General features: G+C 40.8%; 1 protein-coding gene across 1 annotated transcript; it reads left to right on the top strand.

Annotated features, from left to right (window-relative positions):
• The first annotated feature begins 1977 nt into the window (after positions 1–1977).
• Positions 1978–26856, top strand: LOC131198121 (vomeronasal type-2 receptor 26-like). Its single transcript, XM_058182630.1, has 6 exons — positions 1978–2153; positions 3068–3395; positions 4070–4921; positions 13601–13828; positions 25605–25731; positions 25955–26856. The coding sequence occupies exons 1-6, from the start codon at positions 1978–1980 to the stop codon at positions 26854–26856; spliced, it is 2613 nt and encodes an 870-aa protein (XP_058038613.1).

Raw genomic sequence — 26856 nt, 5'->3', positions numbered from 1 at the left:
CAGCGTTAGGTTGCTTCTAGACAGCAGCCGCCGTCGCAAACGGATGTCCCTGACCCCACAAATGAGCTGGTCGAGCAATGCGTCTTCCAAGTCTCGATACTCACAATGGTTCGCGGCTTTTCTCAGCGCCGCCATGTACACACTGATCGACTCGCCCTCTCTCTGTACCCGCTGCCTCAACTCGAACCGTTGGACGAACTTTGAGGGCGTCGGTGCGTAGTGTGCCCGAAGTGCCGTTTGCAGCGTTTGTCACGGTACCGACTGTACCGGCGTTGGCTCCGAAAGCGACTCTGCGGTGTCGAAAACCTCTGGACCACAGTGGCTTAGGAAATACGCTCGCTTCCTGTTGTCTGAGACTCCTTGGAGTTCGTTCGCCTCGAGGAAGCAGTCGAAACGAGCCATGTATGACCCCCATTTCTCCTTTGCTGGGTCGAATGGCGCTGGCGGTGTGTAGCTGGACATCGCTGCTTTCCGCCCCTTATTTGCTGGGTTCGCGTATTCCTGGTTAGCTCAGCTCTTTTCCTGGCGCTCTTTTGCCTCGAGATCCCACCTTCGTCGCCAGTGTTAGATTCGGGCAGTAACGAGGCAGGAGACCAGGTGAATGACAACAGCTCTTTAATGTATGGTGAACCCAGCAACCAGCACTCGGAAAAACCCCTCTTTATATACAGTTTAGTCGGTGGCTTCAGCCAATCAGCAACGTGCTATTTCCCGCTCAATTTTCCCTCCAAAACTCTTAAAGATACATTACAGTTACAGTCATGAATGGGAGGAGTTAAGTAATCATAAGCCACAATACTTAGTGATAGTGATAAGAACTTGAGAAATCTAATATTGAAATGAAATAACATTAGATACAGCTACTGGTCAGCATCAAGACATAAAAGTATTTTTAAAATAAATGTAAAAGTTACAAATTGGGCCTGGTTTTAGAATCGATCACACATTCATTGGTAATATATATCCCTCACTTTTTATCTCACATATTGTGCAATATTTGAGGATTGTTGTCACATGTCAATCCTGCTGTTTGATTAATGGATGGAATTGCTAATACTGTGTTCAGAATAGAGAAGTATATTCTTAATTCTACAGAGTAATGGCAATTTCAAGGTTACACTTTTCTTCAACCTCCCTTATAATTATCAAAAAGATTATTATTGACCTTGTTGCTTCTGAAAGTCCTCAAAGACGGACAGCTTAATTATTTCATATGTTTTGAAAAACATATATTTAGAGTTTGGGGACAAGTAAGATCATTATTGGAATGATGTTTCAGAATGATTTTTATTCTAATAGAATAGAATAGAATAGAATAGAATAGAATAGAATAGAATAGAATAGAATATAATTTTATTGGCCAAGTGTGATTGGACACACAAGGAATTTGTCTTGGTGCATATGCTCTCAGTATACATAAAAGAAAAGATAAGTTCATCAAGGTACAACATTTACAACACAATTGATGGTCAATATATCAATATAAATCATAAAGATTGCTAGCAACAAGTTATAGTCATACAGTCATAAGTGGAAAGAGATTGGTGATGGGAACTATGAAACGATTAATAGTAGTGCAGATTCAGTAAATAGTCTGACAGTGTTGATGGAATTATTTGTTTAGCAGAGTGATGGCCTTCGGGAAAAAACTGTTCTTGTGTCTAGTTGTTCTGGTGTGCAGTGCTCTATAGCGTCTTTTTGAGGGTAGGAGTTGAAACAGTTTATGTCCAGGATGTGAGGGATCTGTAAATATTTTCACAGCCCTCTTCTTGATTCGTGCAGTATACAGGTCCTCAATGGAAGGCAGGTTAGTAGCAATTGTTTTTTCTGCAGTTCAAAAGCTAGTGGAAGTTATGTAAGGAAGAGACAAATTTATTTATTGTATATTCTTGGAAGTTTTTAAGTATTACATGAAATTATAGAAAGCTTGTAAACTAGGCCATGGATATATTGGTTCTTTTTCTATTATTGTCACATATGTCTTGCAAACCTCAAACAATAACATGCAGAATCCAAGCCACTATCCCAATTGTTCACAAATATTTTCAACCAGGTGACCTCATCATTGGTGGTATTACTTCATTCATCTTCATAAGTAGAGTTGTAGAACACTTTGAGGAGGTTCCCAAGAATTCTGCTGTTGGTGAACCACTGTAAGGCATTATTATTATTATTGGTAGTGGCTTAGATAAGAAACCTTTGGATTTTGCTTAAACTGGTTTTTGCATGTTATGGGATTTTAAAACGCTTATTACCGTATATACTCGAGTATAAGCCGAGTTTTTCAGCACGTTTTTTGTGCTGAAAAACGTCCCCTCGGCTTATACTCGGGTCTATACGGCTTATACTCGAGGTTTTTTTTTTTTTAAGCCCCTCGGCTTATACTCGAGTATATACGGCTTATACTCGAGGTTTTTTTTCTTCTTTTTTTCACATTTTACCGGACGGAAGCCCTGCCGGTGCAGTGAGAGACCGAGCCGGGGGAGCCGCCAGCCTTCTCAGCTGAGGGAGGGAGGCTTTCCCCAACCGGTAGGTGCCTCATTTCCCACCCTCGGCTTATACTCGAGTCCCCAGTTTACCCCAGTTTTTGGGGTAAAATTGGGGACCTCGGCTTATACTCGGATCGGCTTATATTCGAGTATATACGGTAAATTATTTACTATAGATATAATATAATGATCTACAACCTATTTTGTGCCTGATAATGCTGCTCAAAGAATAATATTTTTTGTAGATTCTGGAACAGGACTTTGATACTCTCAGAAGAAAATGTAAATTATATGACAAAATTTGATGAAAACGTTTAAACCGGAGATGTCAGGCTATGTCCACTGTTTTAAATTTATATTATAAATAAAAGTCTTTTTTAAAAAAAAGAAAAAAGAAAAGGTAAAAGAAACCAAAGCCAAAATCAGTGGTATTTCTTTTTTGCTCAGTATCATATAATCAATATAGTTTAACAAATATACTCATGAAAAGCAAGCAGCGATTCTACTGAAAACTGAATAGTAACTAATTAATCAGCTAACATTATTCTTATGGAATTAAATTTCACTGCCCTTTTTAGACCCAGTACTTTATTTGATTCAGCATCTAATTGCCATTGCAGAGTTCTGATCAAGTTTTATCAGCATGTTTTGAGCTTGATATTTGCTGTGAAGAAGATCAATGACCTCCAGCTCTTATCTAACATCACCTTGGGCTTCAGAATATATGATAGTTATGGTGGAGAGTACTCATATTATGCCACAATGGAACTTTTTTCCAGTCAGAACCAATTAATTCCCAATTACAAATGTGGCATCTTGAACGAACTCATATCTGTTCTTGGAACTCTTGATCCTGAATATTCTTTTACAATAGAAGACATTTTAGGCATTTACAAGGTTCCCCAGGTAAGATTCATTAATAGTAAGTTGTCCATACATTGTTTTATATTTTCAGATGGATTGATTGCAAGACATTAAGATTTATTTAATTTAGTATACATTTAACAATGAAGTATATTTAAGAAAATGTATTTATCAAAGCAGAAAGCAAAGTGAATTTATTTTCAGAATTTGATATGATAGGTCAATTTCAATAATTAATAATCATTAAACATTCCCGGTTGTATAGGAGCTTTTTCAAGGAATTTGCTATTGTGCTCAAAAGCCTGATTGGGCTGATTATCAGGAGATTTCTTATTTTGGGAGAAACAGGATACATACAGACATATATATGTACACATATACATACACATCCATATATATCTAGGCTGCAGCACAAAACGCTTAAAATGTTCTATGGTTCTACAATAATATGAACCACATTCAAGAACAAAATTATGTTTATTGCTGAAGAAAAAGAAGTAATCTGCAAATTCAATAGAAAGAGGACAGAGAGAATCATTCAGCTGGGCAGATGAAAGGGAACTCAACAATCATTTACTGCAAAGCTACTCTCACAAATATTTCTTATACATAAATAGTGTGAAAGCATATCCTGAAACATTTCAGAACTCTTTATTTGCAGAAGATGCATATCAGTTTTGTTAACCATTTTTCTGTATATTTTTTTGTTCCTATAGTTCCTATATGGCCCTCCTCCAAGTATGAATGGTAAAACTGCTATCCCCTTCTATTACCACATGGTTCCAGGTGAAGACTTAAGTTATAGGGGGATTCTTCAGTTACTGGTTCATTTCAGGTGGACCTGGGTTGGAATCCTTATGAAAGGAGATGGTGGAGCAAAATTTGAACAACTGATATTTTCATGGTTTCCTCTCCATGGGATCTGTATTGCTTTCTTAGAGGAGCTCAGGACAATTTATATCAGCAATGTGGAAGATGGTCTGAAATGGTTTGTGGAAATATTTCACAGTTTCATTAACAGCAAAGCTAATGTTGTGATAATCAATGATAAATATGTTTTACGTTTAAGATGGTTGTTATATCTACCTGAAATGGAAATGGTTTCTATAAAGCCAAAAGGTAAAGTATGGATTGTGGCTTCCCAAATCAGTATTGCATCATTCTTTTATCAGAAAAGCTGGGACATACAAGTTCTCCATGGTGCACTGTCCTTTGCAGGTTACTCAAATGAGGTTGAAGGATTTCAACATTTTCTTCAGACAAGAAACCATTTCTCATTCTTTCCCCAAGATGGTTTCATTAAAGATGTATGGGAACATGCATTTGGCTGTGTATTTCCAGACCCATTTGTGAATCAGGAAACTGAGGGTATCTGCACTGGGAAGGAGAAACTGGAGAGCCTTCCTGGGGCTTTTTTTGAAATGAGGATGTCCAGTCCCAGTTACAGCATATACTATGCCGTGTATGCTGTGGCACATGCTTTACATGCCATACAGGTGACTCAACAACCACATAGGAGAAGGTTGAGTGGCAGGAAACCTAATCTTCAAGATGTACCGCCGTGGCAGGTAATTTTCTCAAGAGTTAAATAATGAGGAAAATGAGACATGAATTTTGAATTAGAAGTGACAGTGTTCTGTGAATAGAAAGTTAGGAATTTCTTTTGTATTCTTTCTTAGTATTTTTTTTTTTTAGTTTTTGGGAAAATTACCAGCCCCAGAGTAGTTTGCTCCTGCTTTAGTCTTCCAACCTCACTTCTTTTCTAAGTCCTTTCCTGAACAATTTCCTCCTTGGATTCCTATTCTTCAGGAACACCCTTAAAATAGCTTCTGTTAAAAACAGTTAGCTAAGTTAGCTAAGAAAATCTTGCCAGTGGATATTCTCTAATAAGGACACATCAAAATGTTTTTTTTTTAATTTTCTTATGGAGACCAATTTTTCAGGTCTGCTCCTTCACCATCATTCAAATATAGATTTTATTTTAATATCTGATCCATTCCACTAGATTCCACTCCCATCCTTTGGGTGCAAATAACAACCTGGTACCACTTAGAGACACAATTACAATTCCAGGCATAAGCTAATGGAAAGCTACCACTCCCGCAAAAATTACCCTTATAGGTCCTGGTTTGGAAGACAACTGCTTGATATCTAAGTGACCAGCATAAAGTCACCCTTCTAACCTTGAAACTAAGTTAGTGATGAAAATGTATTGCTGATAAATTGTTAAAAAACTTATACTTAATAGATTACATTAATTTGCAGTTGGGACGCACTGAAGAGCAAAAGGCAATCTGGAATCCTAGTCTCTTCTATTCTATAAACCATATGCATGTCCCTCTCCTCATACAAGTTGTGTTAATCCAATCTAGCTACTATGCCCTTTTGATAATAAATTCCTCAATGCCCCCAATGAGGCAGAAACCCCAGATCAGATGCATATGGGATGAATTGGTAACTTACGTTGTAAATGTACTGGTTGACCTGGGAGGGATCCTCAATAGGGGATTGGATCCTAATGATCATATCCTCTATGCAGGGCACAAATATCTCCTTCCCAACCCTGAGGCCGAAGAATTCCTACTCACGCATTGTCAAAACTCAGAAATCAATAATTATAAAAGTGTGCCTGGGTATTACCTATTTAATAAACTTTAGAGACCTTCTTCCTTTTGCCAAGGTTCTAGTAATATGACATCAAACACCTCTCAATCCTTTTCCATTAAAATGCTTCATTCAAGAAACACATACTGAGGAAACATTTTCTGCCAAGCCAAGTGGACTCCCATCTAAATCAAATGATAACTGAACTACCTCAGATCTCTAAAATAAACTGAATCTCCTGATCCACTCATGAAAAATTATAATACCCTTATCCAAGAGCTTATCCACCAGCATGTATCCCATAATAATAATGTGCTTTCAGGTAACTATTGCACAATCCAAAGCTATGGTTTCACTAGATCAGAGGTGTCAAACTTGTGTCATCATGGTGTCGTCACGTGATGTATCATGACTTTCCCCCCATTCAGGTGGTTCATGAGTTTGACAGCCCTGCCCTAGATGTTTGTTAACATCAAAAACTCCTTTTGTTACCACTTATGAGTTTTAAATATTTGCTGAACTTGATCTCCTCCCTCAGAAGAGAAAGTATCAACTGCAGCTTGCATGCAAGAAAAGGGAAGTCATAAAAACACTTTCAAACAGCCAGTTCCAATAGAATAGAATAGAATAGAATAGAATAGAATAGAATAGAATAGAATAGAATAGAATAGAATAGAATAGAATAGAATTTTGTATTGGCCAAGTGTGATTGGACACACAAGAAATTTGTCTTGGTGCATATGTTCTCAGTGTACATAAAAGAAAATATACCTTCATCAAGGTACAACACTTACAACACTTAATGATAGTCATAGGGTACAAATTTAACACTTAATGATACAACACTTAATGGTAGTCATAGGGTACAAATAAGCAATCAGGAAACAATATCAGTATAAATCGTAAGGATACAAGCAACAAAGTTACAGTCCTAAGTGGAAGGAGATAGGTGATGGGAACGATGAGAAGATTAATAGAAGTGCAGATTTAGTAAATATTTTGACAGTGTTGAGGGAATTATTTGTTTAGCAGAGTGATGGCATTCAGGAAAAAACTGTTCTTGTGTCTAGTTGTTCTGGTTTGCAGTGCTCTGTAGCATTATTTTGAGGGTAGGAGTTGAAACAGTTCATGTTCCTCAATTATTGAATAATTATAAAAATTATTCAATAAATAAAATAGAAGTAATAAGAAAGATACTGCTTCATTACTAATTACATAATTTATTCAAAAAATAATTATATATATATATATATATGTTTTCTGAGGTTTTCGCGGGTGTTTGTATGTAGGTCTTTGGTTATTCGGGTTTTCTCCCACGTAAAATTGGAAGTGTCTTGGCAACGTTTCGACGAAGTCTCATTCGTCATCTTCAGGCTTCAGCTTCGTGCTTCTGGGAGCAACGTGTGATTGCAGCTGTTTCTTCCTTTTTAACTGCTAGTGGGGGTTTGAACTGATTGGGTGGGAGCTTGGCTGTGCTCTGATTGGATGGGGTGTTTTTTTGTGTGCTCTGATTGGCTGGGGGTGTGTCCTGTGTTGGTGGGGGCTTGGTTGTGCTCAGATTAGTCTGAGTTGCAGGGGGATTTGAGCTGGTGAGCTGCATTGCTATTGTTTGGCTTTGTGTTTGTGGTCGTGCTACATCTTCATAGTGGGTGTCAGTCTGCTGCATGTATGGATTGGAGGGGTTTGAAATGGCTAATGTTGCAGCTGCGGTCTGGCTTCTGGTCCTTGGTCTTGCTTCCTGATCAGTGTGGGTTTGGGTCTGCTTTCTAGGTGGATGTGTGGTGGTGACATCCTGTGTGGACCTCGTGAGTGTGGGTCTGGTGTCATTCCTTGTGTTAGGGACTTGTTTATCGATAAGGACGGGTTTCAAATAGCTGGTAGGCGGAGGTATCATCTCGTTTGTTCATGCTGTGTGGGCGTTTTCTATCTCGATGGCTTCTCTGATTATTCTGTTGTTAAAGTGTTCAGTTTTGGCGATAGTTCTGGTCTTTTAAAGTCAATATCGTGTCCTGTGGCTTTAAAGTGTTGGACCAGGAAGAAGTTGGTTCCTCTTTTGACTGAGTTCTTGTGTTCTTCAATGTGCACTTATTCTTCTGTTGGTTTGTCCGATGTATATGGTGGGGCAGGCGGTGCATGGATTTCATATACTCCTTGATTTTCTAACTCAATTTTGTCTTTGGGGTTTCTTAGGATGGTGGATATTTTTTTGTTTGTGCAGAATGCTGTCTTGATGTTATGTTTGTGGAGGATCTTGCTGATTCTGTCTGTGGTGCCTTTTATATATGGGAGGAGGGCTCTGCCGTTTTCTTGTTCTCTGTCTTGGATTTTAGTGGGGGGTTCTTTTTGGATTAGTTTGGTAATCTTATTTCTCTGGAATCCATTGGATGTTAGTACGTTTGTGAGAGTGTGTGTATATATATATATGTGTGTGTGTGTGTGTGTGTGTGTGTGTGTGTGTGTGTGTGTGTGTAGGTCTTTGGTTATTCGGGTTTTCTCCCGCATAAAATTGGAAGTGTCTTGGCGACGTTTCGATGAAGTCTCATTCATCATCTTCAGGCTTCAGCTTCGTGCTTCTGGGAGCAACGTGTGATTGCAGCTGCTTCTTCCTTTTTAACTGCTAGTGGGGGTTTGAACTGATTGGGTGGGAGCTTGGCTGTGCTCTGATTGGATGGGGTGTTTTTTTGTGTGCTCTGATTGGCTGGGGGTGTGTCCTGTGTTGGTGGGGGCTTGGTTGTGCTCAGATTAGTCTGAGTTGCAGGGGGATTTGAGCTGGTGAGCTGCATTGCTGTTGTTTGGCTTTGTGTTTGTGGTCGTGCTACATCTTCATAGTGGGTGTCTGTCTGCTGTATGTATGGATTTGAGGAGTTTGAAATGGCTAATGTTGCAGCTGCGGTCTGGCTTCTGGTCCTTGGTCTTGCTTCCTGATCAGTGTGGGTTTGGGTCTGCTTTCTGGGTGGATGTGTGGTGGTGACATCCTGTGTGGACCTCGTGAGTGTGGGTCTGGTGTCATTCCTCGTGTTAGGGACTTGTTTGTCAATAAGGGCGGGTTTCCAAATAGCTGGTAGGCGGGAGGTATCATCTCGTTTGTTCATGCTGTGTGGGCGTTTTTCTATCTCGATGGCTTCTCTGATTATTCTGTTGTTAAAGTGTTCAGTTTTGGCGATAGTTCTGGTCTTTTTAAAGTCAATATCGTGTCCTGTGGCTTTAAAGTGTTGGACCAGGGAAGAAGTTGGTTCCTCTTTTTTGACTGAGTTCTTGTGTTCTTCAATGTGTGCACTTATTCTTCTGTTGGTTTGTCCGATGTATATGGTGGGGCAGGCGGTGCATGGGATTTCATATACTCTTTGATTTTCTAACTCAATTTTGTCTTTGGGGTTTCTTAGGATGGTGGATATTTTTTTGTTTGTGCAGAATGCTGTCTTGATGTTATGTTTGTGGAGGATCTTGCTGATTCTGTCTGTGGTGCCTTTTATATATGGGAGGAGGGCTCTGCCGTTTTCTTGTTCTCTGTCTTGGATTTTAGTGGGGGGTTCTTTTTGGATTAGTTTGGTAATCTTATTTCTCTGGAATCCATTGGATGTTAGTACGTTTGTGAGAGTGTGTGTATATATATATATGTGTGTGTGTGTGTGTGTGTGTGTGTGTGTGTGTGTGTGTGTGTAGGTCTTTGGTTATTCGGGTTTTCTCCCGCATAAAATTGGAAGTGTCTTGGCGACGTTTCAACGAAGTCTCATTCGTCATCTTCAGGCTTCAGCTTTGTGCTTCTGGGAGCAATGTGTGATTGCAGCTGTTTCTTCCTTTTTAACTGCTAGTGGGGGTTTGAACTGATTGGGTGGGAGCTTGGGTGTGCTCTGATTGGATGGAGGGGTTTTTTTGTGCTCTGATTGGATGGGGGTGTGTCCTGTTTGGGTGGGGGTTTGGTTATGCTCAGATTAGTCTGAGTTGCAGGGGGATTTTTTTTTTTTTATTTTTTTTTGCATTTATATCCCGCCCTTCTCCGAAGACTCAGGGCGGCTTACACTATTTGAGCTGGTGAGTTGCACTGCTGCTGTTTGGCTTCATGGTGCAAATAGAGGTGCAAATGACAGACTCAATAATTCCTCTGTAGAACTGGATCAGCAGCTCCTTGGGCAGTTTGAGCTTTCTGAGTTGGCACACAAAGAACATTCTTTGTTGTCCTTTTTTGATGATGTTTTTGATGTTTGCTGTCCATTTTAGATCTTGCGAAATGGTAGATCCTAGAAATTTGAAGGTTTCTACTGTTTTGTTTTGTTTTTTGTTTACATTTATACCCCGCCCTTCTCCGAAGACTCAGGGCGGCTTACAGTGTATAAGGCAATAGTCTCATTCTATTTGTATATTTTTTACAAAGTCAACTTATTGCCCCCCCCAACAATCTGGGTCCTCATTTTACCTACCTTATAAAGGATGGAAGGCTGAGTCAACCTTGGGCCGGGCTTGAACCTGCAGTAATTGCAGGCTACTGTGTTCTAATAACAGACTTCTTAATAGCCTGAGCTATCCCGGCCCGACTGTTGATACTGTGTTGTCTAGTATTATGAGAGGTGAAAGAATGGTGGGGTTTCTCCTAAAGTCTATGACAATTTCTATGGTTTTGAGTGTGTTCAGTTTCAGATTATTCTGGTCGCACCACAAGGCTAGTCGTTCAAACTCCCGTCTGTATATGGATTCATCATTGTCTCGAATGAGATCGATCACTGTTGTGTCATATGCAAACTTCAATAGTTTAACATATGGATCATTGGACATGCAGTCATTGGTATACAGAGAGAAGAGAAGTGGGGAGAGCACACAGCTTGGGAGGGGGACTGTGCTAATTGTACAGGTATCTGATGTGATTCTGCTTAGTTTCACCTGCTGCTTCCTGTTTGTTAGGAAGCTTGGGATCCACTTACAAGTGTGTTCAGGTACCTGTAGCTGGTTTAGCTTAGTTAGAAGAATCTGGAATGATGGTATTAAATGCTTCTTTGGCAATGGGATGATAGTAGAGCATTTGAAGCAAGAAGGAACATAGCACATCTCTAGTGATTTATTGAAGATACGGGTGAAGATGAGGGCCAACTGGTCAGCACAGACTTTTAAGCAAGAAGGAGTTATCTTGTCTGGGCCTGGGGCTTTTCTGGCTTTTGTCTGTGAAATAGGTGGATGGGGTCAGTTGTAGGAAGCTTAGCTGTTGTTGGTATGTTGTGGAGATAGGTGGCTGTAGTTTCCTTTCAGGTCATTTGCCAGTTATTGATTTCCTTTTGCCTGGGAAGGAGGTTTGCGGTAGCCGGTGATATTTTTAAGAGTTTTCCACATGTTTGCTGGTTCATTTGTTAAGAACTGATTCTTTAGCTTTTCAGAGTAGCCTCTTTTTGCTGCTCTGATCTCCCTTGTTAATACATTTCTGGCCTGATTGTACAGCATTTTATCACCTTTTCTGTAGGCTTCCCCTTTGGAATGACTAGCTGCTTAAGTTTAGCTATGAACTAAAGTTCATTGTCGGTACACATAGGTCTTCACAAAAGCTGACATATGATGTTACAGTATCTGTGAATTCATCCAGATCTGCAGAGGTATCTGCAGAGGTATATTCCAATCAGTGCAGTGAAAGCAAGCCTGCAGTTTTAAGTTTGCCTCCTCAGTCAGGTCTTCATTGATTTAATCGCTGGTTTTGTGGTTTTAAATCTTTGCCTGTAAGCAAGTATAAGGTGAATCATAAAATGATCAGGGAGTCCCACAGCTGCTCATGGTAAGGACCAATAAGCATCTTTTAGTGTTGTGTAGCAATGGTCTAAAGTATTCTTGCCTCTAGTGGGACAATTGACATGCTGAAAGTATTTGGTAGCTCTTTCCTTAAGTTTGCCTTGTTTAGATCTCCCAAAATAATGGCCAGTGAATCGGGTATTTGGCTTCAGCCTCCATGATTTGGTCAGCTAGAGTTCATAATGCCTTGTTTACACAGGCTTGTGGTGGGACATAAACAGCAATTAGAAGAAATGAGGAAAATTCATGAAGCAAATAGTGTGGTTTGCAGTTGATAATTAATGTCTCTAAATTTTCATCACAGAATTTGTAAATTACAGTTAAATCTTGACACAAGCTGTGGTTAATACATAAGCATAAGCCTCCTCCCTTCTTTTTACCAGATGTTTCTATAATTCTGTCTGATCGTTCAATTTGAAACCCTGGGATATGCAGGCTGCTATCTTCAATTGATTCATGTAACCAGGTTTCACAGAAGGATAGGACTGCTGAATTGTGAAAATCAGAATTGTATCTGTTTAAGAGGAGTATTTCATCCATTTTATTAGCAAGTGAACGTACATTTGTTAGCAAAATTGAAGGCAGAATTTTATTTCTTCTATTCCTTAATCTATTTAAAATCCCAGCCCATTTACCTCTTTTTTTTTCATTTCTTTCGTTTGGTTTTTTTTGGTAATCCATGGTTCCAGGGAAATTGCTTTTTCTTGTGTTAGAATCTCCTCTGTGTTTGTAAAGGGAGGGGTGAGATCCTGGAGAGCTGATCCTTAAAGAAATGTTGCTTAATTTTTAGCAGATGGTCTCGTGAGTAGGAAATCCGTAGTGAATCGCAGAGAATAATTAGAAATAAAGAAACCATTAGAGAGCATTTCACCGAGGCAGCCTTCAGTAGTGCCATTTTGGATAGAATAACTCAGCCTCATTCAGAATTCTGGAATATCACAAAAATATTTGGTGCTATTTTTCTTTTAGGGTTGTAAAAACTCAGTCAACCACTAGATAGCAGCAAAAAGCCTTTTCTAATTCTCTCTATTGTCACAAGTGACTGGTTAGAGTATTTCAGACATCCAGATATGGAATGTAGCAAGCTACAATTATGGCTGCAATAATTGTGTCTATTACATTATTTGTAGATCTATAATTTTTTATCTGAATCTTCCCTCATTTGCATATCTCTAATAATAGCTGGGCAGATTTTCTTTTTAGTACTTGCAAAATAATAGTACAAACTTTACCATCTTTGTGTGATAAATAACACCTGCCTACCCAATTAGGTATACTTTTGAGAATTAAATTCTTCTAGATGTACTGGAGGAGGGTGGGATGTGGCTGTTAGATTTCTTTTATTATTAAATAGTTGTTGTTAGTTGTGAAGTCATGTCCGACGCATCACAACCTCATGGAAAATGTTCCTCCAACCCTTCTGTCCTCTACCATCCTCTGGAGTTCATTTAAGCTCACACCTACTACTTCAGTGATCCATCTAGTAATGTCATTCTCTGTTGCCCCCTTTTTATTTTGTCCTCAATCTTTCCTAGCATTAGGCTCTTCTCCAGTAAGTCTTTCCTTCTGATTAAGTGGCCAAAGTATTTGAGTTTTATCTTCAGGATCCGGACTTCTAAGGAGCAGTTTCAGGGTTGATCTCCCCTGGGACTGACCAGTTTTATTGCTTTGCAGTCCCTCTCATTGTTTTGGTTTGTCACATAATTCTGTATCTTTTTTTTAAATTATTTTTTATTTTGTCACAACAGTATATACAATCATCAACATAAACAATAATTCATCATGTTATTCCATATTATGTTCATAATTCAACATCTTAACCATGTTTTCTCTCGGTCTTCTCTTTTTCACAAATGTGTTCAATTGTTTCTATTCAGCTTCACTTCTTTTTGAAAAGAATTGTATTTAACAGCAGTGCTGGGGATGAAATTTCTTTTAACGAAAAAGGAGAATTGGTTACAGGACTGGATATTGAGAACTGGGTCACATTCCCCAACCAATCATTGCAACGAGTGAAAGTTGGGAAGCTAGATCCCTGGGCTGCTGAAGACCAGGTGTTCACCATTCATGAGAAAGCCATCACATGGCCTACCACTTTCAACCAAGTAAGTTCTGAAGGTAGATAATTTTATTTGGATGTCTGGGATGATACTTTCTTAGATCCATAATTGGAACTTTCTGGCTAAGTCATAAAATTACTGCACTGTTTTACACTATCAGTTCCAATTGTGATCATCAGTAAAGCACCCATTGTCATCAAGGGGGACATTGAATGACTTCATGCCAGTTTCCCTATTGAATTTGCTTGTCAGAAGCCAGTTGCCACAATTGGTGATCACGTGACCATGGGGACACTGCAATAGGCAGAGCTTTGAAGACCAGTCATTAATATTTTTTAAGGTTCTTCATAACTTTGAGCAGTCACTAAGAAAATAGTAAGGACCCCTGTATCCAAATGAAAGCTCTATATCTTTTGACATAGAAAGAAGATAAAAGACTGATTCTTTCAGTTGATATGAATCTGAATATAACTGGGGAGCATTAAGGCAGCATAAAAATTAGATTTATGAAAAACAGTAAACTTTAATGGTCAGTAGATCTTGTGATGGATCAGATGTGGGTGTGTCAAGTGAAGATCTTGTAATGGGTCTTGTGATGGGGAGGTCATGTCAGGTGTTGGTCACTATGAGGTGAAGTGCTGGTTGGTGGGTAGGTTGGTGGGTTGGTTGAAGGACGGTGCTATTACTGGTTGATTATGTGATTGATTTGAATTCTGAGGAGTTCGTGGCAGAGGTGGGTTTCAGTTGATTCTGACCAGTTCTGGAGAACTGAATTTTGAGTAGTTCAGAGAACTGGTAGTAAAAATTCTGACTGCCCCCACCCCATCTATTCTGTCCCAGCTGATTGGGAGGAAATGGGGATTTTTCAGTAACCTTTCTCTAGATTGAGGAGGGAATGGAGATTTTACAGTATCCTTCCCCTTCCATGCCCATCAAGCCACACCCACCAAGCCATACCACACTCACCAAGCCATACCCACAGAACCTGTAGTAAAAATATTTGAAACCCAACACTGGTTCGTAGGCTAATTATAGGTCAGTGTTTCTGTTGATGGAATTGTTTAAGGAGTGCCAGACTTAGATGAACTCACACATGTGTTAGTGGTAGCATGGCCAATGATTCTGGTGTTACTCCAATCAAATTGATGCTGTTTGATGTGGATAGAGATTAAGGATTTGTGATCATGGTATTTACTGCCAGCTGATGTTCATATATTCTGGTTTTTAAGACCCATCATAAGACCCTCTCTTGACACATTCAGATGTGGATGTGACCACACAAAATCCTTATAAGCAGAAAAACCCAGGCATACCCTCAACTCTGCTGTAGATGTTACCAAGCATGGTAATGAAATAAACCAATCCACAGGCTCAGAGAATGAGCTCCACCCTAATCAAGAGGTCCTCCTAGGGGAAGGATGATTTTGATGACCATTTACAGGGCCATTACACCTGATGGATAAAGTCACTCAGATCCATTCTCAATTTGAGAACAGGCATGGAGCAAGACCATTAGAGATGCCCATGGAATGGACTTACCTGATTTACTGGAAGCTGATTTTCAGATTAACAGAGTTGAAAGGGACCTTGTAGGTCATCTAGTCCAACCCGCCACCTAAGCAGGAGACCCTACACCATTTCTGACAGATGGCAGTCCAGTCTCTTCTTGAAAGCATCCAGTGATGGAACTCTGAAGCAGTTTGATCCTATTGGAGCTGAGGAATTGGACTGGATACTCCACACTGATCCTGTTGGACTAAGGAAGTACACTGGATCCTCAAGACTGTCAACACAACTACTTGTTGATTAGAACCCTATGCACGGTCACTCACGCCCTCGTGACGTCTCGCCTGGATTACTGCAACGCTCTCTACATGGGGCTCCCCTTGAAGGGCATCCGGAGGCTACAGTTAGTCCAGAATGCGGCTGCGCGGGTGATAGATGGAGCCCCTCGTGGCTCCCGCATAACACCCATCCTGCGCAGGCTGCACTGGCTACCTGTGGCCTTCCGGGTGCGCTTCAAGGTTTTGGTGACCACCTTTAAAGCGCTCCATGGCATAGGGCCGGGTTATCTACGGGACCGCCTACTGCGACCAGATACCTCTCACCGACCCGTGCGCTCTCACAGGGAGGGACTCCTCAGGGTGCCGTCAGCTAGGCAGTGTCGTCTGGCGACGCCCAGGGGAAGGGCCTTCTCTGTGGGGGCTCCCGCCCTCTGGAACGAGCTCCCCCCAGGACTCCGTCAACTTCCGGACCTTCGTACCTTCCGTCGCGAGCTCAAGACACATTTATTCATCTGTGCAGGACTGGCTTAGATTTTAAATTTTATAGGGGTTTTAAATTGATTTTAATATTTATATTTCTACTTTTAATGATAGGGCATTGGAATAAGTTTTTTAAAGATTATTTTAATTTTGTGTATCGATGTTTTATATGCCTGTGAACCGCCCTGAGTCCTTTGGGAGATAGGGCGGTATATAAATTTAAATAATAAATAAATAAATAAATAAATAAAACCTTGTCTTTCCACAATAGTTGGTGAAAGTCACCATGAGAATGTTGTGAAGTTGGAAGAAGGAAAAGGTTTTTCCAGCACAATTCAAGGAGACCTTGGTCTCTTCGGCTGAAGAGAAAAAATGCTTTTAAAAGTAAAAAAAAAAGCCTCTTATGATCGCATGGCTCAGCTGGGCATGGGCAGGAAGAGGGGCGCAGGGATTTTTGCTACTGGTTCTCCGAACTGCCCACTGCCATTGCTACCGGATCAGGCGATCCAGTCTGAACTGGGAGCATTTTACCCCTGATGTTTGGCCTTTAGGAAGGCCTAGAAGCTAGGGGTCTGGATAGGTCTTCAGCTGAACTCTCATAAGATGAAGTAGCTCTGGATTGAGGAGACCTCAAGATCCTGTTGCTTATCTTCTTTAGTTATGAATGATGTTGCACAACCTTAAATTCACCTGGTGCACACACTTGATGTTCAAAGAGCAGATGGAAATCATGGTTTTGTTGTTGTTAGTTGCAAAGTTGTGTCCGACTCATCGCGACCCCAGGCCTTCCTATCCTCTACCAACCTCTGGAGTCTACTTAAGCTCATGCCTACTGCTTCAGTGACTTCATCCAGCCACCTCATTCTCTGTCATCCCTTTCTTCTTCTGCCCTCAATCTTGCCCAGCATTAGGTTCTTCTCAATGAGTCCTTCCTTCTCATTAGGTGGCCAAAGTATTTCAGTTTCATCTTCAGGATCTGGCCTTCTAAAGAGCAGTCAGGGTTAATCTCCTCTAGGACCAGGGTGAAATGCTCCCGGTTCGCACCGCTCTCCCGACGGTAGCAATGGCAGCTGCTGGTTCGGAGGACCGGTAGCAAAATCCCTGGCCCCGCCCCTGCCCTGTTCAGCTGCACCATCAGCAGAGGTTTTTTTTACTTTTAAAGATTTTCTTCAGCTGAAAAAATGCTTTTAAAAGTAAAAAAAAAAGCCTCTTATGATCGCATGGCTCAGCTGGGCATGGGCAGGAAGAGGGGCGCAGGGATTTTTGCTACTGGTTCTCCGAACTGCCCACTGCCATTGCTACCGGATCAGGCGATCCAGTCTGAACTGGGAGCATTTTACCCCTGATGTTTGGCCTTTAGGAAGGCCTAGAAGCTAGGGGTCTGGATAGGTCTTCAGCTGAACTCTCATAAGATGAAGTAGCTCTGGATTGAGGAGACCTCAAGATCCTGTTGCTTATCTTCTTTAGTTATGAATGATGTTGCACAACCTTAAATTCACCTGGTGCACACACTTGATGTTCAAAGAGCAGATGGAAATCATGGTTTTGTTGTTGTTAGTTGCAAAGTTGTGTCCGACTCATCGCGACCCCAGGCCTTCCTATCCTCTACCAACCTCTGGAGTCTACTTAAGCTCATGCCTACTGCTTCAGTGACTTCATCCAGCCACCTCATTCTCTGTCATCCCTTTCTTCTTCTGCCCTCAATCTTGCCCAGCATTAGGTTCTTCTCCAATGAGTCCTTCCTTCTCATTAGGTGGCCAAAGTATTTCAGTTTCATCTTCAGGATCTGGCCTTCTAAAGAGCAGTCAGGGTTAATCTCCTCTAGGACCAGGGGTGAAATGCTCCCGGTTCGCACCGGCTCTCCCGATTTGGTAGCAATGGCAGCTGCTGGTTCGGAGGACCGGTAGCAAAAATCCCTGGCCCCGCCCCCCTGCCCTGTTCAGCTGCACCATCAGCAGAGGTTTTTTTTTTACTTTTAAAAGATTTTCTTCAGCTGAAAACATGCCTTTAAAAGTAAAAAAAAACAAAACCCGATGATCGCGGGGCTGAGCAGAGATCATCAGAACACTTTAAAAGGTTTTTTTTTTAAAAAACCTCTTCAGCAGAAGGGGAAAAAAGAAAAAAAAGGGGGGGCTTTAAAAGGCTCCTCTGGGCATCCCAGCTGAGTTCCTCATCACCAGAACCTTAAAAAAGGTTCTTAATCTTAACATGTTTTCTACATGTTAAAACAATTATTTTAAGAGGTTCTGGGCTGCTATGAGAGAACTTCAGCTGAGATCGTCAGAGGAGCTGACTTTAAAACTTTTTTTCCTCCCAGAGGAGTTTCCTGATCCTAGCAGGCTTTTAAACTCACTTTAACAGCCCCTACTTACAAGAGCCCCCACCCATGCCCACCCAATGCCCCCTCCTCACTTACCTATAATTACTGCTCTTTCGGGCTGGCAACACTATGCTTTCTTCAGCTACTGAAGAAAAAAAAAGCTTGCTTTGACTTCCTGCTTTGCTGGCTGAGGAACTCTGGGATTTGAAGTCCACAATAAAATAAAATAAAATAATAAAATAAAATAAAATAAAATAAAATAAAATAAAATAATAAAATAAAATAAAATAAAATAAAATAAAATAAAATAAAATAAAATAAAATAAAATAAAATAAAATAAAATAATAAAATAAATAAAATATTTGTGCAGCTTTCTGAGATTTGGTGTGTTCCTGTAGTGTTTCACTCTAACTAAACAAACACACAAAATCTCACAAAGCTGTATGTGGCATTTTGTGTGTGTGAGAGTCAGTTGTGTTGTGTTGTGTGTGTGTAAAATGTGAAAGTGTGAGGTTCCTGCTTGTTGCAGGGGCCATTTTGGGTGAAGTGCAGCTGCTTTTACATTGTGTGTGAGTCGGTTGTGTTGTGTTGTGTTGTGTTGTGTGTGTGTAAAGTGTGAAAGTTGGTTTTTGGTACCTCTTATTGCTTTGTATATTTCGTTAATTATTTTTATTATTTATTGTCATCTGACCACCAAGCCACTCCCACCAATTAAGCCATGCCCACAGAACCGGTAGGGAAAATTTTTAGATTTCACCCCTGTCTAGGACTGACCGATTTGATCGCCTTGCAGTCCAAGGGACTCTCAGGATTCTTCTCCAGCATCATAGTTCAAAGCCTCAACTCTTTGGCACTCAGCCTTTCTTGTGGTCCAACTTTTGTAGCCATACATTGCAGTTGGGAAAATCATAGCCTTGACTATATGCACTTTTGTTGGCAGGGTGATGTCTCTGTTTTTTAGTACACTGTCTGGATTTGCCATAGCTTTCCTCCCCAGGAGCAAGCATCTTTTAATTTCTTGGCTGCAGTCCCCATCTGCGGTGATCTTGGAGCCCAGAAAAATAAAATCTGTCTCTACCTCCATTTCTTCACCATCTATCTGCCAGGGATTGAGAGGGCTAGATGCCATGATCTTAGTTTTCTTAATGTTGACTTTCAAGCCAACTTTTGCACTCTCCTCCTTCACCCGCATCAAGAGGCTCTTTAGTTCCTCTTTGCTTTCTGCTATTAAAGTGGTATTATCTGCATATCTGAGGTTGTTGATATATCTCCCAGCAAATTTAATTCCAATTTTTGATTCATCTAGCCCCGCCTTTCTCATGATGTGCTCTGCATATAAATTAAATAGGCAGGGGGATAGTATACAGTCCTGCTGAACTCCTTTCACAATTTTGAACCAATCAGTGGTTCCGTGTCCAGTTCTCACTGTTGCTTCTTGACCTGCATACAGGTTTCTCAAGAGCCAAATAATATGGTCTGGTACTCCCATCTCTTTGATTGATCCACACAATCAAAGGCTTTAGCATAGTCAATGTACTATGTTGCAAACCTCCTTCCATAGTTCTTCAGGCACTATGTCTATCAGATCTAATTCCTTAAATTTATTTGTCACCACTACTGTATATTCATCAGGGATATGATTTAGTTCGTACCTGAGTGACCTGGGGCTTTTCCCTACTTTCTTCAATTTAAGCCTAAATTTTGCAAGGAGAAGCTCATGATCTGAGCCACAGGCAGTCTTGTTTTTACTGACTGTATAGAGTTTCTTCATCTTTGGCTGCAGAGCATATAGTCAATCTGATTTCTGTGTTGACTGTCTGGTGATGTCCATGTGTAGAGTCGTCTCTTGGGTTGTTGGAAAAGAGTCTTTGCTTTGACTATCATATTATCTTGACAGAATTCGATCAGCCTGTGCCCTGCTTCATTTTGTACTCCAGGGCCAAACTTGCCTGTTATTCCGGTTACCTTTTGGTTTCCTACTTTAGCATTCCAATCCCCCATGATGATAAGGACAACATTTTTTGGTGTTAATTCTATAAGGTGCTGTGGGGCTTCATAGAACCGGTCAATTTCATCCTCTTCAACATCAGTGGTTGGGGAATAGACTTGGACTACTGTGATATTGAATGGTTTGCCTTGGATTTGAACAGAGATCATTCTGTCAATTTGGGGATTGTGATCCCAGTATTGCTTTTCCTACTCTTTTTTTTTCTATGTAAAAAGTTTTATTTTCATTTTCCAACAACCTATTCAATATACAGTCTCTTATTCAACATTAATCATTAATTTTCATTTGTTACTTATTCGGACCTGCCCAGCTACCACTTCCTTCCTTAACAAACCTTTCCTCCTCCCTTCTCTACTTTCTTCTACTTTCTTCATCCTTCCTCTCCTTCACTTTTCTACATCCTCTCCTCCTTCCCTACTCTTCTCTTCCACCCTTTCTAACCCTCTCTCATTCCCCTTTCTTCTTCCTCTCCTTTCCCCCTTTTCTACCTCTCTCTTTCCTACCTACTTTCTTCCTTCACTCACTCCCCTCCCTTTCCATTCCCTTCTGAAATGGCAGCTGAGTAGCCCCGCTTTCATTTCAAATTATTTCTATTTCTTAATTACATATCTTCAATCATTCCTTTACATTGGTCCTTCATCTCCCCTCTCCCCACTTCCTCCCTCCCCTCCCACCCCCCGAGACTTCCCAGAACAAAGTACAGGGTATAAAATTAACAATCATAAATTATTTATTTATTATTTATTTATTTATTATTTAAATTTTTATACCGCCCTTCTCCCGAAGGACTCAGGGCGGTTCACAGCCAGATAAAAAATACACAATAATACAATATAAATATGATTAAAATACAATTAAAAAACTTATTAAATTGGCCAAGATTAAAAATTTAGGATAAAAAACCCATTTAAAAACCCATAAATTTAAAAACTAACCCAGTCCAGCGCAGATGAATAAGTGAGTTTTAAGCTCGCGATGAAAGGTTCGGAGGTCCGGAAGTTGACGAAGTCCTGGGGGGAGTTCGTTCCAGATGGCGGGAGCCCCCACAGAGAAGGCCCTTCCCCTGGGCATCGCCAGACGACACTGTCACGCCGACGGCACCCTGAGGAGTCCCTCTCTGTGAGAGCGCACGAGTCGGTGAGAGGTATTCGGTAGCAGCAGGCGGTCCCGTATATAGCCCGGCCCTATGCCATGGAGCGCTTTGAAGACATTCACCAACACCTTGAAGCGCACCCGGAAGGCCACAGGTAGCCAGTGCAGCCTGCGCAGGATAGGTGTCACGCGGGAGCCACGAGGGGCTCCCTCTATCACCTGCGCAGCTGCATTCTGGACTAACTGAAGCCTCCGGATGCCCCTCAAGGGGAGCCCCATGTAGAGAGCATTGCAGTAATCCAGACGAGACGTCACAAGGGCATGAGTGACTGTGCACAAGGCATCCCGGTCTAGAAAGGGGCGCAACTGGCGCACCAGGCGAACCTGGTGGAAAGCTCTCCTGGAGATGGCCGTCAGGTGGTCTTCAAAAGACAGCCGTTCATCCAGGAGAACGCCCAAGTTGCGCACCCTCTCCATCGGGGCCAATGACTCGCTCCCAACAGTCAGCCGTGGACTCAGCTGACTGTACCGGGATGCCGGCATCCACAGCCACTCTGTCTTGGAGGGATTGAGCTTGAGCCTGTTTCTCCCCATCCAGACCCGTACGGCTTCCAAACACCGGGACAGCACTTCGATAGCTTCATTGGGGTGGCCCGGTGTGGAAAAGTACAGCTGGGTGTCATCAGCGTACAGCTGGTACCTCACACCGAAGCCACTGATGATCTCACCCAGCGGCTTCATATAGATGTTGAACAGAAGGGGCGAGAGAATCGGCCCTGCGGCACCCACAAGTGAGGCGCCGCGGGGTCGACCTCTGCCCCCCCGTCAACACCATCTGCGACCGGTCGGAGAGATAGGAGGAGAACCACCGATAAACGGTGCCTCTCACTCCCAATCCCTCCAACCGGCGCAGCAGGATACCATGGTCGATGGTATCGAAAGCCGCTGAGAAGTCTAATAGGACCAGGGCAGAGGAACAACCCCTATCCCTGGCCCTCCAGAGATCATCCACCAATGCGACCAAAGCCGTCTCAGTGCTGTAGCCGGGCCGGAAGCCGGACTGGAACGGGTCTAGATAGACAGTTTCCTCCAGGTGCAGGGGAAACTGATATGCCACCATACTCTCTACAACCTTCGCCGCGAAGCGAAGATTGGAGACCGGATGATAATTACCTAAAACAGTCAGGTCCAGGGAAGGCTTCTTGAGGAGGGGCCTCAACAACATAATTCAAATCCATAGTCACTCCTCTCTCTAAGACCCTAACTCCCCTTCCAGAAACAAAAAAGTACGTTCTTCTTCCAGTCCATTATATATCAGTCCATTCCACTCCTAAAATCTTCAAAATCTTCCAATTAAATTAGTATTTCCAGTTCATCAATAATATCCAATCTTCATCGATCAAGACCAAAATGATATTCCATCTTCCAGTATTCATCAGAAATTCTTCTATAATATACCTTTCTTCCTTAAACAGTGTCCCAAATATAATTCATATTTCCAGCTTAAATTCTTAAATTTTTATCCAATCTCCAAAAATAAACAATATTCTACCTTCTCATATCTTTAATATCACTTACATAAATCAAATAACATTACTAATATTAATATTTCTTCAATTTACCTTACATCTGTCAAATAACATTATTAAAATTATAACTTATATCCAAAATATATCAATTATAACAATTAAATTCTATTTTACCAAATACCAACATTACATCCTCCAAAAGTTAAACAATATTCCATCTTCCCATTCCTTTATACCTCACATATATCAAATAGTAACACCTTATACCCAAAATAAGTCAGTTGTAAAAATTAAACCCTATATATATATATTAAAAAAAAAATACCATCAAAATCACATCTTAAGCATTTCTCCTTGTCTTCTGTCTTACACATTTCCTTACACATTTTCAATCTCCAAAAATATCACTTACATAAATCAAATAACATTGCAAATATTAATATTTCTTCAATTTACCTTACATCTATCAAATAACATTATTAAAATTATAACTTATATCCAAAATATATCAGTCATAACAATTAAATTCTATTTATCCAAATACCGACATTACATCCATAAATTTTTCTATCTGTCCTCCAAAAATTAAACAATATTAAAGAGAAAAAAAATCATTAACAATTCTTGTTTATTCCATTTAAAAAAGTAGCTTATTATGTTCTTCTTCCTTTGTCTTTTTAAAGTTTCGCTTTCCTTTGTATATTGCAAACGCCATTTTAAATCCACTCAAGTTGAAAGTTAGTTCAAAGGAAAGCTATTTAAGAGCTGAAGTTAAGATTTATTACTTGCAAATTCTTGCTAGTCCTCCTACTTTGTTCTGTCTGTGTTGAATTCTCTTTAGAAATAAATCTTGGCACAGAGATGGTCGCGGCTTCTCGTTCTGTATAAACAGAAGCACCCTGGGCACGGAGCTTCGTCAGGCTAAAGGGGAGCTCTCACCCTTCGATCCCCTGGTTAAATTCCAGGGGGTCCCGGGGAGCTCTACCCAAAACCTGACCACTCTTCCCTCCCCCTTCACCCGGGGGAGAGAATTCCAAACCGTTTGACAGCCCATGTATGCTGTCAGGGACGGTTTGACGAAACCCAGGGCAGACGATCCCAAAGGAACGTCCGCGAAGCCTGCGTTGCCAGCGGAAGTCTCCCTTCTGCTTTTCCTACTCTTTTATTGATTATGAAGCTACTCCATTTCTTCTGAGGGATTCTTACCTGCAGTAGTATACCTTATGATCATCTGAATTAAATTTACCCATTCCTGTCCATTTTAGTTCACTGATATCTAAGATGTAGATATTCAGTCTTATCATCTCTTGTTTGACCATGTCCAGCTAACCTTGATTCATGGATCTTACATTCCAGGTTCCTATGGAGAAAAAAACTTTACAGCATCAGGCTTTCCTTTCACCACCAGATACATCCACAGCTGAGCGTCCTTTCAGCTCCAGTCACTTCATTCTTTCTGGCGCTACTAATACTCACTCTCCGCTCTTCCCCAGTAGCATATTGGACACCTTCTGACCTGAGGGGTTCATCTTCTGGCATCATATCTTTTTCCCTTTTTGTACTGTCCATGAGGTTTTCATGGCAAAGATACTTGAGTGGGTTGCCATTTCCTTCTCCGGTGGATCACATTTTGTCAGAACTCTCTGCTATGACCTGTCCATCTTGGGTGTCCCTGCATGGCATAGCTCATAGTTTCATTGAGCCACAGAAGCCCCCTTGCCATGACAAGGCAGTAATCCATAAAAAAGGAAAATATGGTTAGTAGGGCCTTTGTGTAACTTCTTGTTGTGCACCAGTTGCACCTTTTTATACTTATATGGATTGTGAAGCCCTGTGCATTTTAAATCATGCCCTGATCATATCTCATTTGGATTGCTGCAAATATACTCTATATAGTTCTTGAAGAGTACTTGGAATTTAGATTGGTACAAAATGCAGTGATCCACACAGTTTTGGGGGCTCCTAGGGTGGCATACATAATACCACTGTTGTGCAAGTTGTATTGGTTACCAGTTTGCTTCTAGGTCCAATAAAAGGTGCTATTACCTTTAAAGCCTTATGTAGCATGGTTCCAGGACATTTGAGGAGCAGTGGAACTAACCCATCCCACTTATTCCAGCAGAAGGGGGCTGCTGTGGGTCCTATCTGATAAGAAATTTGATAGGTAGGGTGATGGAGAAGAGCTTTTTTCATTTAGAGCCATGACAATGTGAAATGCTCTATTACCAAAGGTAGGAAGTAATCCCATCCTTTTGGCCTTCTGGATGAATATCAGAACTTGGTTCTGCCTGTTGTCCTGGTGCTCCAAGAAGAGTGTTCACTGCTGAAGACGGTTGATGGGGGCAAGACAAACATCTCTCCTGCCTTCTATTTCCTTGGTTTTGATGTTCATATAATTTTTAAAATTTTAATTGATTTTATATTTGTCTTTTACTCTTTGTAAACCACATAGTCACTTAATCAGTGAGATGGATGGCATATAAATAAATAAATAAATAAATAAATAAATAAATAAATAAATATTAAACAATCATGATTTTTTAAATCTTCTTTTCAAACACCAGAGTGAATACTAATGTTCCCCTTCTTATTTTACTTACTGGGTAGACATTGCCTATTTCAGTATGTACTGAGAGCTGCTCCCCTGGTAATTACAAAAGAAAGCAGGAGGCGAAGCCGTTTTGCTGCTATGATTGTCATCCATGTCCAAAAGAGAAAATATCAAGCCAGAAGGGTAAGAAGCACCATGAACCAAATTGCATTAGAGTCTAGTTAAAATCCTAGTATAAGTCTGGTAAGTCAAATGGATAATGTCAATGCCATTTTTGCTGTTAAGAAAGACAATTTAATATTCCATAGTAATATTCATAGAATAATCACAAAACACAAGCAGAACTTTCAATATATACACAAATGCATGTATGTTTATATATAATACATGTATATTTAAATTCCAGACATGGATGACTGTTCCAAATGTCCAGATGGTCAATATCCAAATAAGAACCACGATTCATGTCTTCCCAAGAGAATTTCATTCTTATCCTTTGAGGAACCAATGGGAATATGTCTACTGATTCTGGCGCTTTTCTTTTCTGCCTGCACAATTCTGGTTCTGGCAACATTTCTGAAATATCACCAAACACCCATCGTCAAGGCCAATAACCAAAATCTCACCTATGTTCTACTTACCTCCCTTCTCCTCTGTTTCCTTTGCTCACTGCAGTTCCTCGTTGCACCAGGCAATATAATATGTCTCCTCCGACAAATTAGCTTTGGCATCATCTTCTCAGTGGCTGTATCTTCTGTGCTGGCAAAAACCATCACTGTGGTTCTGGCTTTCATGGCCACCAAGCCAGGATCCAGAATGAGGAGTTGGGTGGGAAGAGGTCTGGCCACATCCATTGTTCTTACCTGTTCCCTGATTCAAGCTGGCATCTGCACCGTATGGCTCATCACATTTCCTCCTTTTCCTGACATTGACACCCATTCAGAAATGGAAGAAATCATATTGCAATGCAGTGAAGGCTCATCTACCATGTTCTATTGTGCCCTGGGCTACATGGGCTTTCTGGCAGCTGCAAGTTTCACAGTAGCATTTTTCTCCAGGAATCTCCCCAGCAATTTCAACGAGGCCAAATGTCTCACATTCAGCATGCTGATCTTCTGCAGTGTGTGGCTCTCTTTTGTTCCATCTTACCTGAGCACCAAAGGCAAATACATGGTGGCTGTGGAGGTTTTCTCCATTTTGGCCTCCAGTGCAGGGTTGCTTGTCTGCATATATTTTCCCAAATGTTACATAATTATTTGTAAACCACAGCTAAACAATCGGGAGCAACTCATTAAGAGAAAAAGTTGA

The sequence above is a fragment of the Ahaetulla prasina genome, chromosome 4 (genome assembly GCF_028640845.1).
Source record: "Ahaetulla prasina isolate Xishuangbanna chromosome 4, ASM2864084v1, whole genome shotgun sequence".
Taxonomy (NCBI): Eukaryota; Metazoa; Chordata; class Lepidosauria; order Squamata; family Colubridae; genus Ahaetulla; species Ahaetulla prasina.
This window is presented reverse-complemented; position numbering and strand designations above follow the sequence as displayed.